Source organism: Lonchura striata, chromosome 11, assembly GCF_046129695.1.
Source record: "Lonchura striata isolate bLonStr1 chromosome 11, bLonStr1.mat, whole genome shotgun sequence".
Classification (NCBI taxonomy): domain Eukaryota; kingdom Metazoa; phylum Chordata; class Aves; order Passeriformes; family Estrildidae; genus Lonchura; species Lonchura striata.
The window spans coordinates 6,963,282-6,977,200 of NC_134613.1; the positions used below are offsets into that span (position 1 = coordinate 6,963,282).

Consider the following 13,919-nt stretch of genomic DNA (forward strand, 5'->3'; position numbering starts at 1 on the left):
TGATCTGTGTTTTCCAAAGCCCTCTTCCAGCCACACCATCAACAGGTCCCTTGAGCTAGAAGTTGCTTCATTCAGGAGCAATTTTCCTAGACAGTGTTGGCTCAAAGAGCAAAGCAAATAGAAAGCTCATGCCCTGTGAAGGTGTTCATGAATAGCTTTCTCCATTCCCACTTCACTGGCTCAGATGTTTCTCATCAGAGGAAGAATCTGTCTGCAAAGCACCCTCCTGGTTAAATGCAGAAGCAGCCAACATTATAGGGAGTTAGACAGCATAATAAATGAACTTATATATTTTAAAAATTCTGTGGTGCAACTACAGTGACAGCCCAAAGGCCACCTTCATGCCCTGAAGGCAAACAAACCAGAAAGACTCAAATGTGACACCAGCTAGGTTTTATAACAATTTATATCAGAATAATTAATTTGGATTGTTACCAAATTCATTGTTGGTAGCAAGCAGGCAATCCAGCAATGTCCTGGAGGAGCAGTTTTTTGCAGTCACCCAGCAAGTCCCAGCTTATGCATCAGAGATGATAAGAGGGGTTTGTTTGAGCCAGTACAGCCCTGGCTGGGGTTCACTCCCTGCATGTTCCTTGCTGAACTACCCTGGAAGAGGCCCCCCAGGTGGTTATATCACCCTGCAGATATGCTCTGAGCCCACGAGCTGGTCTGTTGATGGGCTACTGAAGAGTATCTGCAGCTTTGGGCTGCTGGTGCTCTGTGCCCACCACAGGACAGAGGGTAAACCAGGTTCTTTCAGCCAAACTCCACAGTTAGACACATGCTTAAGCAGTTTTCTTATGTAAAGAAACACTTGAAAATCAGACTGTTAGTCTGGATTAATGCCGGCCAGCTACAGATGAACTTCAATGAGTCATCCCCCAGAGACATCAGGTCCCTTAAAATAGCATCAGCAACTGAATCTGTAGAAAGGCTGGAATATTTGGACTGAAAGCTCTGATCACAATGCTTTACATAAGCTGGCAAACATGCCACCCTCCCTAGGCTGAAATGAGAATTCGCCTCAAGCCAGGGCACTCCCACAGTTCTGTCTCATGCACTGGGAAGCACACTCCTGACATTGTCTGATGCAAGACAGCAACAAACTGGCTGATTTGGGGTGGTTTTCCTTCCACTGAAATTTTCATACGGTGAAACTACTCGAGGACAAGTCCAGAGATACTGGAATCAACCAAATATAGTCAGAAAATGGTGTAACAGCTGGTGCTACAGAAATTCGCACAGGGAAAAGCAACAAACCCAGCTCAAGATCACAGAGGCTTTATGAAGAGTGGCAGCAGGAAACTTGAACATGAGCAATGACAGGGGACACTTTTCCAGAGGCCTGACACAGGCTGGAATACAGGTGTTCTCTCTTCCTGCTGTGTGATGGGGACAGAGATAGAGAAGGGCTACAAAATCCTGGAAGAATAGTGAGGAAGCAGCCTGGCATGTGCTGTTGTGTTGAATTTTCGTCCTGCCACCTCTGTAGGGAAAACAAGGGAGGATTGTCAGGAGCCTGTGGGAACCAACAGCGTTTAATTGCTTCAGTCAGACTCTCCTGGGACCTCTACCCATGAACTCCATAAGCTCCATTCAATCTGAGATCTAGGCAACCAATTCTTCCTGATCTCTCTTTAGTGTACCTGCTCCTAGGTATTCCTAGATTGATGTTGGACTTCACTTAGTGCCTTTAATTCTCTGGGTGATACCTGGGCTGTTGGTCCACCCCTGTGCTGTGGAAGTACACCCACCTGGTAAGGCTGTGCCTGTCCTTGGCTCCCAGCTCACCTTCCCATTAGGTGGATTTTGCTGTTTTACACATCTGGAAAAGAAAGATGCAGTGCTGTGTAGATGTTGAGCTCATGGCAACACCATTTGGCTCTCTTTGACCCCCTTCCTGATGGAGCCTAGCTTCTCTATCTCTAGGTGACCATTAGTACCCTCCCTATGGAGGGGGAGCTCCTCATGACCTCCCTATAAATTTTCACTAAGCTCATTAAATTCCCACAATGCCATTTAGACCCAAACCTGACTGTGATCTCCTCCTGGTGTCTAGTCTCCCCACAACTTTTTCATCTCCACATCATCCCCAAGAGCTTCACTGGAACCTCACAGCCTCCTTTAACATTGGAGAGCACCTCCCTCCATCTCTCCCCAGCCCCACTGAAACCCTTCCATGTCTTCCGAGCTCTTTTTCTTTCCCCGTTGGTCCCCAGCTTTGTGCTGGTGCTATTCTAACCTCTGAGAACAAGTTTCTTGTGGGTTTTTTCCTACAAAATTTTTTCCTGTTGATCCTGGACTCTCTACACTGCTCCTGTGAGGGACAATCCCTTACATTCCCCACCAGACCTTGCCATAGTTATGTCTTGTTCACACAGAATGGTCTTTCCTCTTGTGTGATGAGGCCATCTCCCTTGTCACGCTTTCTCCTGTACCATTTGTTTAATTTCCTGCTTGCTCCCGTGCCTCTGGCTTGTCTACCAGCATGCCTGATACCTTGGAGTATTCTGGAACAACAGGTGTTTAATAATTTGATGGAGTGGGTTCCTTTGTAGGTTTGTGCTGGCAATTAGATGGGTAAGACCTGAGCTTAAGGCCCTTATTTGAGTTGAGGATTGCTAAGGAAAGCAGAGCTGGAGGGAGGAAACAAAATTAAATAGAGTTCATCTGAGGTTAAGGCTTTTCTTGGAAAAGCCAAGCACTGCGTGGAAAGCATCCCTGCAACACTTCACTGTGAGGATCCACCATGGGATAAAGCCCCTTTTATTTGAACAACCCAATCAATATTTCACTGACCACATATAAAATATCCTTGGAAGCCTGTGCAAAGGATGATTTATATACAGTATTGCTCATAAAAATACACAGCATCAACAAAAGATGCTTAAACCCAAGGTGGATCCAAAGCATGGGAAAGGGGTGCTGGTTTTAAACTGAGGAGAGAGGGTCTAGTTAGGTTAGACATAAGGAAGAATTTATTTACAATGAGGGTGGTGAGTCCCTGGCACAGGGTGCCCAGAAAAGCTGTAGCTGCCCCATCCCTGGAAGTGTCCAGTTGGACACAGGGCTTGGAGCAATGTAGGATAGAGGAAGGTGTCCCTGCTCATGGCAGAGGGCGGAATTAAACGGTCTTTAAGATCCCTTTCAGCCCAAAACACTACACGATTCCATGCAAGCAGCATGGGTGAAATACGTGATTTAAACCATTAATCCCCTCAAACCCCGAGGCAGGCTGCTGAAGCTCCCTGACGGCAGAAAGCATGGCAGGGGTGGTGGTGGAGGGGCAGAAATGACCTTCGGTGGGCAGCCGCAGAGCTTTGAGCACCTCAAGAGAACGAGGCGACTGCGGAGTGCCGGGGGAGGCGGTGGGGCGAGGGGGCAGCGCGGGGGAGGCGGTGAGGGCGGGCCCGAGCTGCCATTTCGCGGCCGCCCGGCCCCCCGCTGCCGGGCGGTGCCGCCTCCCTCAGGCTCGGGCGCGACATGGCGGCGGCGCGGGCGCTGCGGCTGGCGCTGCTCCGGCCGCTGCTGCTCCCGCCGCTGCTGCTGGCGCTGCTGCCGGGCCCGGCGGGGGCCGTGTGGCCGCAGCCCCAGGCCCAGAGCTCCCCGCCCGGCGGCGGCCGCTGCCCGGTGCCGCCCCGCCGGTTCCGCTTCGCCGTGGCGGACGGCTCGGCCGTGGGGCCGGGCTGCGCCGTGCTGGACGCCGCCTTCCAGCGGTACTGGCCGCTGCTCTTCGGCCGTGCCACCGGTGAGGGCCGCGGCGGGCGCTGACCCTTCCTCCGTGGCTTTGAGCTTAACAGCCCCCCACGTCCTCGCTAATCTGGGGCTTTGGTGGCCGTCTGCCTCCCCTCAGTTCTGCGGCGGCACGTGGGGTGGGAGTTGTGGGTTGGATGGAGTCTGGTGGCAAGGGCAGCGATGGGTTGGGATTTGGAGAGCAATGCCTATGGCACGTGTGGAAGAAATACAATCGAGTTTGGCACAGCACTAGTTGTCCTTCTGCCAGGGTTTAGGCTCTTGCTCTCAAGGGTTTTCTCTGTCTCATTTTTTACTTCCTCCAGGTAGTGTTAATCTCTTCATTGCTTTATTTCACTTCTCTTGTGGCTGCAGGGAGAGCTGCTCCCAGTTTTGCAGCCATTCCTGCTTCAGGGTTACTGCTAAGTCTTGGCTGTTCTCATTTGTAGCAGCTCTGGGTGTCCTGTGTGAGGTCTCACCTTGAGGAAAGCTTGCTGCTTTGTGTGTGTTCTTCCAAGTACATACTTGTGCCACGGGGCACCTCTGCCAAAGTGGAGCTGCTAGAAGTCCTAAGGCAGTGTGGCTTTTCTGCCAAGGAGGGATTCGCTCCTGGATTCATCCTGAAATTGTAGGGTAAGATGAGGAAAGGCAAAAGCTTTGAGAGTTTGAATTTGCATGGAACATGCTCTAAAGGTTTCCTGAACCCAGACTTCTTCATGATAGCACCCATTGCTTGTCTGGGGTGATCTGCAGGAAATCTCTTGGCTGTGGAGCTGACGTGCAGGGATGCTCAGTAGCTGCGTGGGTCTGCTGCAGCCTGAAGTGCTATATCCAGGGAGTATGAAGCACTTCATTCATCAAAAAGAGCTAGTAACTCTGCTGCTGAGTGTTTTAAATGTCAGTGTGAGCTCTGTCGCTGCTGATCAAAGTGGAGAAGGGTGGCAGTGTTGGAAGCTGCTTGGCTTTGTCTTGGGTACATCATACTTTGAAAAAAGCAGGTTTGAAACAGAGAACCCTTTGGCTTATTTTATTTCGTCAACTCTTGTGAGTAGAAGTAGAAATAAATTTTGATTTGAGAGCCAAAAAGGCTCCTCTTGGTTCTCTTTTGCTGCTAGGAACTAAAAACAGCTGATCTAATTATTCATGCTCTCCTGTTCCACTCAGAGGGGAAATGTGACCATCAAATCATTTGGAGCAGCACTGCGATCACAAGATCCAGCTCACACTCATCACTTTCCATATGCCCTGCTTTATGATGCTCAAACTACACACATTATTTTAAGGCCTTTTTTCCCCTCTGCCTTCATTTTTTTTTGTATCTTTTTTTACGGCATGGGTGGTTAGTAAGAACAGGCAGTGGAAACCCTGGATGAAAGGAAACAATTTGCATTAATAGAGGAAATAAATGGCAAAAACCATTTTCTGGATGCACTGTGTTGCAGGTGTGGTTGGCAGTAGTGCCTGTCTGCACCTTGGCCTAGGAGGCCGTGTTTGGGTTGGGAAGCATCTCGCCCAGCAGGGTCAAATGCGCTGTGCTATTGTGGGACTGATTCTGTCGAGGGTCCTCAGCAGAATGAGTCTTCCCAGGCCTGAGAGCGGCTGTTCCCGGTGAACTGCCGCCTTCCCGAGCGGAGGGAGCAAGTCTTGCTGTGCTGCTTGCACATCTGTGAGGTTGCCTTGGCTACCAGCTTGTCTGCAACTGAGAGGAAAGCTCAAAACAGGGCTGGCTTCAAGCTGTTTTCCTTCTCTCCGCAGAGGTTTCGTCATCCCTTCATGGAGAAATCGGGATTTCTGTGAGCTCCTCTGAGCTGTGGAGCAGGGGCTCTCTGCATTTCTCTGAAATGCTGGCACTGCCACAGTCTCTCTGGAAACTTTTTGGTGCTCTTGGCTCATTCAAAGCCAAGCTCTTTATTTTCAGTGACCACATTGAGTATTGCCTATTCCTGGGAATGCTGTGGGGATGTAAGATGGACCTTGGCTGGGATGAGCAGGGTCCCGCCCTGCTGCTCCATCCTCCTCCTGGCAACTGACTGCTCTAAGTCCATTGCATCCCAGTGAAGGCTGAGTATCCATTTGGAATGGGGGAGTGACTCAAGTGGGAATTCAGGCTTGTGCATGCTTGGAAGCACTCTTCAGTTAGGGAAGTGTGTCCAGAGCTCCTGCTTGAGGTCTAAATGTGGCTGGGTTCATTTCTCTGGCTGCAACGCCTGGGACCTGCTCTGCAGAAGGTGAAGTCAGTTGGGAGCTTTTCTGAGCTGGTGAGACCTTTTCATTGCCTGTAACTCAGCCCAGTTTAGCAGATTCATTCTCCACCCTTTTTTAAAAGGTTTTCTTTGCTCTTTTCCAAGAAGTTTGGGTAGAGCAGAACTCTTGGGCTTGTACTTTTTTGCAGTGCTGGGAGATCTTGAAAACAAGAAGCTCTTCACCTTCATGGAGAGGCTTTCACTAGTCCTGGCTGTAGCATAAGAGCCAGAGCTGGTGGCCAGGAAGCCTCAAGGGCTGTTGCTAGTCCATATCCTGGTGTTTCTTCTCTCTTGTGTGCTCCTTTAAGCTTCTTTGTGGGCTTCCTCACAGGTTGGGATCAGGTCATGCTCTCCTGGTTGGCTGTGTTGAAAATTAACCCCTGCTGAACACCGTGGTGTCTGTTTTGGGGAGCAGGAAGGGGTGCCTGTTTCTGCTTCCATCCCTAGCTGGGCTGGGAGGATGGTGGTGGGCTTGGAAGCAGGGAAATGTGCTGCAGTGGGGTTGATGTGCATGGTCTGTGTCCTTTGCAGAGAATGAGCCATCCTGGGAAGCACCCTGCGCCGAGCTTCTCATCTATGTTTCCACTCCAGGCTGCGATGGGTTTCCCAGCATAGACTCCAACGAGAGCTGTAAGTGTCAGGGTTGGGAGTGGGAGGGAATGTGGCTGTTTCTGTGCCTGTCACTGGGAAGTAGCACTGTAGCACTGTGTGGTAACCCTTGGATTTGGGGAGGGCACCAATTCCCTGCTCTTGAGACACTGGGGTAGGGCAGGAGGGACATACCTGAGGGGTGTGATAAAGCAGTGGGGAGAGGTTTAAAACAGCAAGAGAGGGCCAAAATTCAGTTCTTTGAGGTCCTGGAGTGGAGTTCTGTACCTGAGCCCTGCCCAGTGCTGTCATGGCAGTGTGGGACAACCCCCTGATGCTGTTTTTCAGATAAGCTGTCTGTCTCCAAAGGCTCCATGCTGCTCTCGGCAGAGACCGTCTGGGGAGCTCTCCGAGGTGAGCTGTGCTTCCCACAGGGCATTCCCACTCTCCCTGCCTTGGGCCTGGGGATGTCTCGTGGTGCCTCTCTCTTTCCATAGACTTTGTTAATTGAGCTCTGCTCCTTCGGGGTTGTCTGTGCTAAGAAAAGGGCTGTGTGTTTTCCTGCAGGCCTGGAAACATTCAGCCAACTTGTTGGGAGAGATGAGAATGGCACGGTGAGTCCTGGCCTCATCCCCTGGGGGCAGGCAGCTCTCCATAGTGCCCCAACCTCCATGGGGACAGGCTGAGGGTGGCTGGGATGCTTGGGATCAGTGGGCACAGCCTTGCCAAGGGCCAAGTGGAAATTCATGGATCCAGCCAGGTCACTGCCTTCTGAGTGGGTAAAGAAGTGCTGCAACTCTTTCTGCTCTTTCTTTGCACTCTGGGCCTTGAGGGCACCTCTGTCCTGCCAACCTTGGGGACAATGGTGACCCTCAGTGTCTCTTGCTAATGGCCATTTGCCCAACATCTTGCTCACATCTTCCTTGTGTTTTCTATGTGCAGTACTACATCAATGAGACTGAAATCGTGGACTTTCCCCGCTTCCCTCACCGGGGACTGTTGCTGGACACCTCTCGTCACTACCTACCTCTGAGGGCTATCCTGGAAACTCTGGTAGGGCACCCTTGCTGTGAGATGAGATGGTTTAATTGGGTGTCCTTTCCCCTGTGATAACTGAGCTCCCTTGTTTGGGTGATTTCTCAGCTGCCTTTGTTAAAAAGAAAACTCTGAAGTATTTTGAATTCCTGGAGTCCAGATTGAAGTTCTGGATTGAAGTTGGAGTCCAGCTTCAAGGCTGAGTTGTTTCTAAGGCAAGGCAAAACACTGGCAAACATGGGTGCTGGTTCTGTGCTCATCCCAAGTAGAATTAAACTTGCATATCTCCACCAGTGGCTCAGTTACAGGGAGAACAGGGATTTTACTAAGCAGAAGTATTCCCATCCCTATGAAGTTTTTTGTGTTTAGAGAGAGGTGTCTGAATCCCTGTTGGATCCTGGGAAGCATTTAGAGACTCTGCCTTGTCTTCTGGAGCTGGAGGACCTTGTCCTCTATCTGTGGCAAGCTGGGTGACCTTTCAGAGGGAATGGAGCATGTTCATCTTTGCCACTGTTCCTTCCCAGGATGTCATGGCTTACAACAAGTTCAATGTGTTTCACTGGCACATTGTGGATGACCCATCTTTCCCTTATGAGAGTTCCACATTCCCAGAGCTCAGCAAGCAGGTAATGAACACCATGTAATGCCCATCTCAGGTGAGCAGATCCCTGCCTCTGCTCCTGAGCAAGGCACTGAGCTTTCCCGTGTTCCCAGGGAGCCTTCAACGCCATGACCCACGTGTACACAGCCAGTGACGTGCGCGCTGTGATCGAGTACGCCCGGCTGCGCGGCATCAGAGTCATCGCTGAGTTCGACACCCCCGGCCACACCCTCTCCTGGGGGCCAGGTGAGGAGCAGGCCCTGCCTGCTGCTGCTCTGAGGAGAGTTGGAGTTGTCCCAGGGGCAGGAATGGGTGCTGCAATCTGGACCCTAAAATCTGGGTGTGGGCAGCAGTGTCCCACAGGCTGGCTTTGACGAGGAGCAAACTGTTATTTGGGGGATGTGGGACCCAGCGGTCCAGCTTCTAGAGCAAAATCCAAAGGGAAACGTTTCCATCTTTTCTTAGGTCCAAGCTGGGTGATTTTTTTGTGGGAACATTTGCTCATCCAAAACTAACGTCATGGCTTATTGCAAGGATCTTTTGTTTAACTGAGGGTATAGCTGGCTAAGCTTCCTTGCTCTGCTCAGCTGTGTCTCAGCCCTGACACACTGCTCTCTGCTCCAGGGACTGTGTCTCCCCTTCTGTGTCTAGAAGTGCAAGAAGCTCCAGAAAAACATTTCATTGTCTTTTTCTCTCTTTTCCCTGCCTCCAAATACCAAGGCCCATGTTATAATTTTCCGTGTGTGTGTGGTCACAGCTGTGGCTGGCTGTCCTTCCTTGGCCCCTGACTGGCCCTAAGTTGTGCTGAGGGGCATTGTAGAGGATGACATGGTCACACTTTGCCCTTTCCTCACCGTCCTGTGTTTGTTACCATCAGGTGCTCCAGGCCTCCTGACTCCCTGCTATATGGGCAAGGCTCCTTCTGGAGTTTATGGGCCCATCAACCCCATTGTTAACAGCACCTACCAGTTTGTGACCAGTTTGTTCCAAGAGGTCAGCTCTGTGTTCCCAGACTTCTTTCTCCACCTTGGTGGTGATGAGGTAGATTTCACATGCTGGTGAGTTTGAGATCAGTCTGGATGGGGACTAGGGTTAAGTATTTGGGATTGGAGTGTCAGCCCATGGCTTCTTTGGCTTCTTGGTCATGAGCTTTGGTGTCCTGCTCTCTCAGGTCAGGGATAAATAGTGGTGCATGGGATTTTTGGGATTTCTGTGCTTATAGTGACACTCAATGTAGGGAGCTGCTGGTGTTTGTACTGGTCCAGCCACAGCTCTGGAATACCTGGGCAAGCCTTGGACTGATGTAGGAGGGATTTGACCATGCCTTGACCTTACTCCAGAGCTCAGGTTGTCACAGTTTTATTTATTCTCTTTGGTGAACAGGAAATCCAATCCAGAAATCCGTGCTTTCATGACTGAGATGGGCCTTGGTGAAGATTACAAAAAATTAGAGTCTTTCTACATCCAGAGGTAAGGACAGGGCATCCAGGGCCTCCCGCTGTACTGTGTGATCAGCTCAAATGTCTTCTGTCTTGGGGACACCAGATGTCCTTTCCAGGAACATCCCTGTTGGTCATGTCTACCTGACCCCAAAAGGGAACATTTCAGTGGGAGATTGACCACAAAAAAGCCTGGAGCTGAGGAGAAAGAAATCCCATAAGGGGCTGTGCTCTCTCCCTTCTCCTTCAGAAGTATCTTCACATCCTGCTGAGGATGTTGGGAATATCTGTGCTGTTCCTTAGGCTGTATGTAACCACCAAAGAGGGAATGCAGTGAGATCAATCAAAATTCAGTACTTTTCCTATTCCAGGCTTCTGGACATCGTCTCTTCCCTTGGCAAAGGATACATTGTGTGGCAGGAGGTGTTTGACAACGATGTGAAGGTGAGAGCTGCCAGTGCTGGGGTGAACAGTGCCAGCACCCCACCTGACACACTGGTGTGCTCTAGGGGGGCTGTGCTGGGGCTGGTGGGTGTTACTCTGTAATGGGACTGGGGTCAATCTGAAGATGGTGCTGCCAGTGAGCTGCCCTCATCATGGCTTTGTCACACTGCTGCCCATGCTCTGCTCCCTCTAGGATGCAGGTTTTAACCCTGCACAGGACACTCTGCAAATGGCCTTATCCCTCCTTCTGTTTTTCCTGCAAACCAGATGGGAAGTGGCTCAAAAATCAAGCCCAAGTCTGCCTCAGCTTCCTTTTGGGAGTGTGGAGGGCTATGGGCACTCTGCTCGAGGGAGCAGGTGATGCTTCTGTCACTGCACTTATTCTCTGCCCCGTGTTCACCTGTGCTCCTCAGCTGAGGCCTGACACCATCATCCATGTGTGGAAGGAGAACAGCATGCAGTACCTGAACGAGATGGCCAATGTCACCAGGGCTGGCTACCGGGCTCTGCTCTCTGCACCCTGGTACCTCAACCGAATCTCCTATGGGCAGGACTGGATAGAAGCATATAAGGTGGAGCCCTTGAACTTTGAAGGTGTGTTCCTTGTGTCCCCTTTCTGCATGGCAGCTGGTGTGACTCAGACATAGCACCAGAACTGGCTGTTCTGCTCTCCCCTCCACAGGCAGCCCTGAGCAGAAGACCCTGGTGATCGGTGGTGAGGCCTGCATGTGGGGTGAATATGTGGATGTCACCAACCTGACCCCCAGGCTCTGGTAAGGGAGGCCACAGGGAGGTCACTTGGATCATGTGAGGCTGGGCTTGCATCCCTTTTCTTTGCCACCAAGTGTCATGTGCTGAACTCATGGGTTTGATCTGCACGTGGTGCCTGTCTCTGTCCCCCCTGTGCTGGTCACAGCTTCACTGAGGCTGAAATGAGAGTTTAAAAAGCTGTAACAACCTGATGCTGCAGCCAGGTTGTGTTTGACACCCATCTGTCCTGTCACCCTGGTCTGCTCCTGATGGCCATGTGTCCAGGAATAGATCTTGGGATACTCTGAAGCCTTTGTATGTGGAAGGACACTGGTCAGGAAAGTGCTTGGGAGTTAAGGGCTTCATGTGAGAATCTTTTGAGCTCCCCCTTGTCCTAACTGCCTGTCCCTTGTCTTCAAGGCCAAGAGGTGGGGCCGTAGCTGAAAGACTCTGGAGCAATGAGACTGTGAGGAACGTGCAAGACGCATACGCCCGCCTGGCCGAGTTCCGCTGCACCCTACTTGGGTAACCATCCTGGGGCAACTGCCCTTGCACAACGGCTCTGGGCTCAACCCTGGGAGGGCAGTGAGGGAGGAGGACTTGCCCTGCTGCAAAATGACCCTTGTTCCTCTGGAAAGCCCTGGATTTTCTGCTGCCTGTGCGTGGGCAGAGCTTGCTTTGTGCAGCTCTGGAAGAGTGCTCCTGCTGCTGGCGTAGGCTGGTGGCTCTGGCGAGGAGAGGGCTTTGTGCTGAGGAAGGAGGGGATTTGTCAGCTCTTGACACTCCTCCTGCAGCACCAGCTTCCCTGGGAAACCTGTCCTCACCCTGTGCTCCCTCACATGAGCAAAAAACTGAGTTTATAAGGACAGGATGAAAACCACTCCCTCCTTGTCACACCTGAAACAGGGCAACCTTGGCCACCCTGTGCCACTGGAAGCCCTCAGACCTGGTGGTGTCACTGCCTGTGCCCTCTCCCTGATGCCATCCTTCTGTTCTCTTCCCAGGCGTGGTGTCCAGGCACAGCCTCTCTATGTTGGATACTGTGACCGTGAATTTGGCGGGGTTTGAAGGGAGAGCCCCACTGCCCTCTGTGCACGCAGGAGGAATGTTCCCCCCTTAAAAGGGCAGAGGGACCCCTTGCCACCCCACCTTCTGCTCTGGCTTCATTGCAATGAACATTTCTTTTGCCTCAGCATGCACTCTTTACCTCATTTTCTATTTTTATTTCTTTAAATCTATAAATAAATGACCTCAAAGGGGAAAAAGGTGCCTATTCCTGCTCATCTGGGGCTTGGGACACCGTGCAAGAGTTAACAGGAGATGGGTAGGGCTTGCTCCAGAGATGCTGGTGGAGAAGCATCATCCTGGCAGCTCTGGAGTTTGCAGAGTGCTTGCTTAACTGGATAAACTGCTTAGCCTCTGCTGCTGTCCCAGGGTTTGCTTCCGCAGTCACATTGTGCTGTGGGGTCATGTCCTTGTCCCTTCTCTCTCTCTTCTGATGGCCAGGCCTGCAAGCCACTACCTCTTCTGCCCTAAACTCTGGCTGCTGCCACCTCCTCTGACCTTTCCTCAGCAGATGACACCCTGGAGCCTTGCAAGTCTGCTGAGTGGTGCATGGATATTACAAAATCTATGCTCAGTTCTTCAGGCTGTCACCTCTGCCTGGAATTTGGCCAACTGACCCGTCCTCCTCCTGCTCTGTTATTCTGAGGATGAGGAGCTCAGCTCCAGGTCTCCTCCATCCAGAGGGGTTGGTTTCAATGGTGTTTTCCTTGGAGAAGAAACCAGTGGTGCTGCTGTCCCATAGAACTGGGACAGGTGTGATTGTTGTCCTTCATGGTTGGGATTGTCGTGCTGGAAGCAGCATTCAGCTGAAAGCAGGGAATCTGTCAGGGAGAAATCCTGGCTGGCTGGAACTGTTATATGTGTGTCTTGGTCTTAAGTGAGTGAGATGCACTGTTATGGCTGGAAACCTTTCATGACTGAACTTTAAATTAAAAATAGTGAATTAACAGTTATTACTGCCTGCTATATTTAAAAGTCAGATTTTTTTTTTCCTTTTTTTTTCCCCAATGAGTGTAACGTGGTACCTTGGCTTAGTGCTTTTGTCACTGCAGGGAGCAGCTGCCAGCAGTGCTAGGGCAAGCGGGACCCTGGACATGGGTAGGGTGCTTTGTTCCCAAGAACGTTGCTCTTTTCCCACAGATGATGCCCTGCAAGAAAGGCTCTTCACCACCCTATCCCATTCCCTGTCCTCATTCCACCTTCCCTTCTGCCTTGTTGGGCTCCCTTTCCCCCATAGCCAGGTGTGAGAGCCCCCTGACCTTGGGATACCTATGGAGCACCCCCCAACATGGCACCTTCCACTGAAGCCTGGTATTGTGATCCAGATTAAACATCACCCATGATCCCAATTCCCCAGGGTCTCTGCACCAGCATCTTCTCAAAACCACCATCATGGAGGTGGATCAGTGACGTGGCCACCCTTGGACGGGCCGGGATCCCGGAAGCACCCCGCTTTCCCTGCTGCAGCTTTGCCGGGTGGCCCGTTCCTTCCAGAACATCTATTTTGGTTGTGTAAAACTTGCCGGGGAGCAGGGAACAGGGAACAGGCAGCGTGTGAATCACTCGGGGCCAACGGGTTTAAAAATAAACCCAGGCGGCGGCGAGGAGCAGCCGCCAAGCCCCCGGATTCCGGCAGGATTGTGCTCCACACGTCCCAAACCCACCCGTGGGCACTGGCACCAGCCAGGGGAGTTTATTGGGACACGCTTGCAGTGGTGGGCACCTGTGTGCATTGTGTGTGTGAGTGCTTGTAAACGTGTGTGCATTGGGTGTGTGCCTGTACGCGTGTGTGCGATGTGTGTGTGCTTGTAAATACTTGTGTGTGTGTTATGTGTGTGCTTGCAAACACGTGTGCGTTGTGGGCATCGGGTGTGTGTGCTTGTGAATGCGTGCACACGCTTGCACGCGCATGGTTTTGGATCCTCATATCCACTCATGCACACTAATGCATAAAGGTTGTTGAACACACATGCATTAAGGGCCCTTGCACATGTGCACTCACACACATGCACAAATGTACTT

General features: G+C 51.4%; 1 protein-coding gene across 1 annotated transcript; it reads left to right on the forward strand.

The window, feature by feature from the left end:
* The first annotated feature begins 3,483 nt into the window (after window positions 1-3,483).
* Window positions 3,484-12,848, forward strand: HEXA (hexosaminidase subunit alpha). Its single transcript, XM_021554226.3, has 14 exons — window positions 3,484-3,748; window positions 6,507-6,605; window positions 6,912-6,977; window positions 7,131-7,177; window positions 7,506-7,616; window positions 8,123-8,224; window positions 8,313-8,445; window positions 9,077-9,257; window positions 9,583-9,669; window positions 10,010-10,082; window positions 10,496-10,676; window positions 10,765-10,855; window positions 11,253-11,357; window positions 11,837-12,848. Exons 1-14 carry the CDS (start codon window positions 3,484-3,486, stop codon window positions 11,898-11,900), a joined length of 1,605 nt encoding a protein of 534 aa, XP_021409901.1. The 3' UTR covers window positions 11,901-12,848.
* The last annotated feature ends 1,071 nt before the right edge of the window (window positions 12,849-13,919 follow it).

Excerpts from the sequence above, each read along its gene's own strand:
- HEXA (XM_021554226.3), top strand. The coding sequence starts at position 3,484 with ATGGCGGCGGCGCGGGCGCTGCGGCTGGCGCTGCTCCGGCCGCTGCTG. Across the intron at positions 7,617-8,122 it reads GGGCTATCCTGGAAACTCTG|GATGTCATGGCTTACAACAA; the intron begins GTAGGGCACCCT and ends GTTCCTTCCCAG. Across the intron at positions 8,446-9,076 it reads CACCCTCTCCTGGGGGCCAG|GTGCTCCAGGCCTCCTGACT; the intron begins GTGAGGAGCAGG and ends TGTTACCATCAG.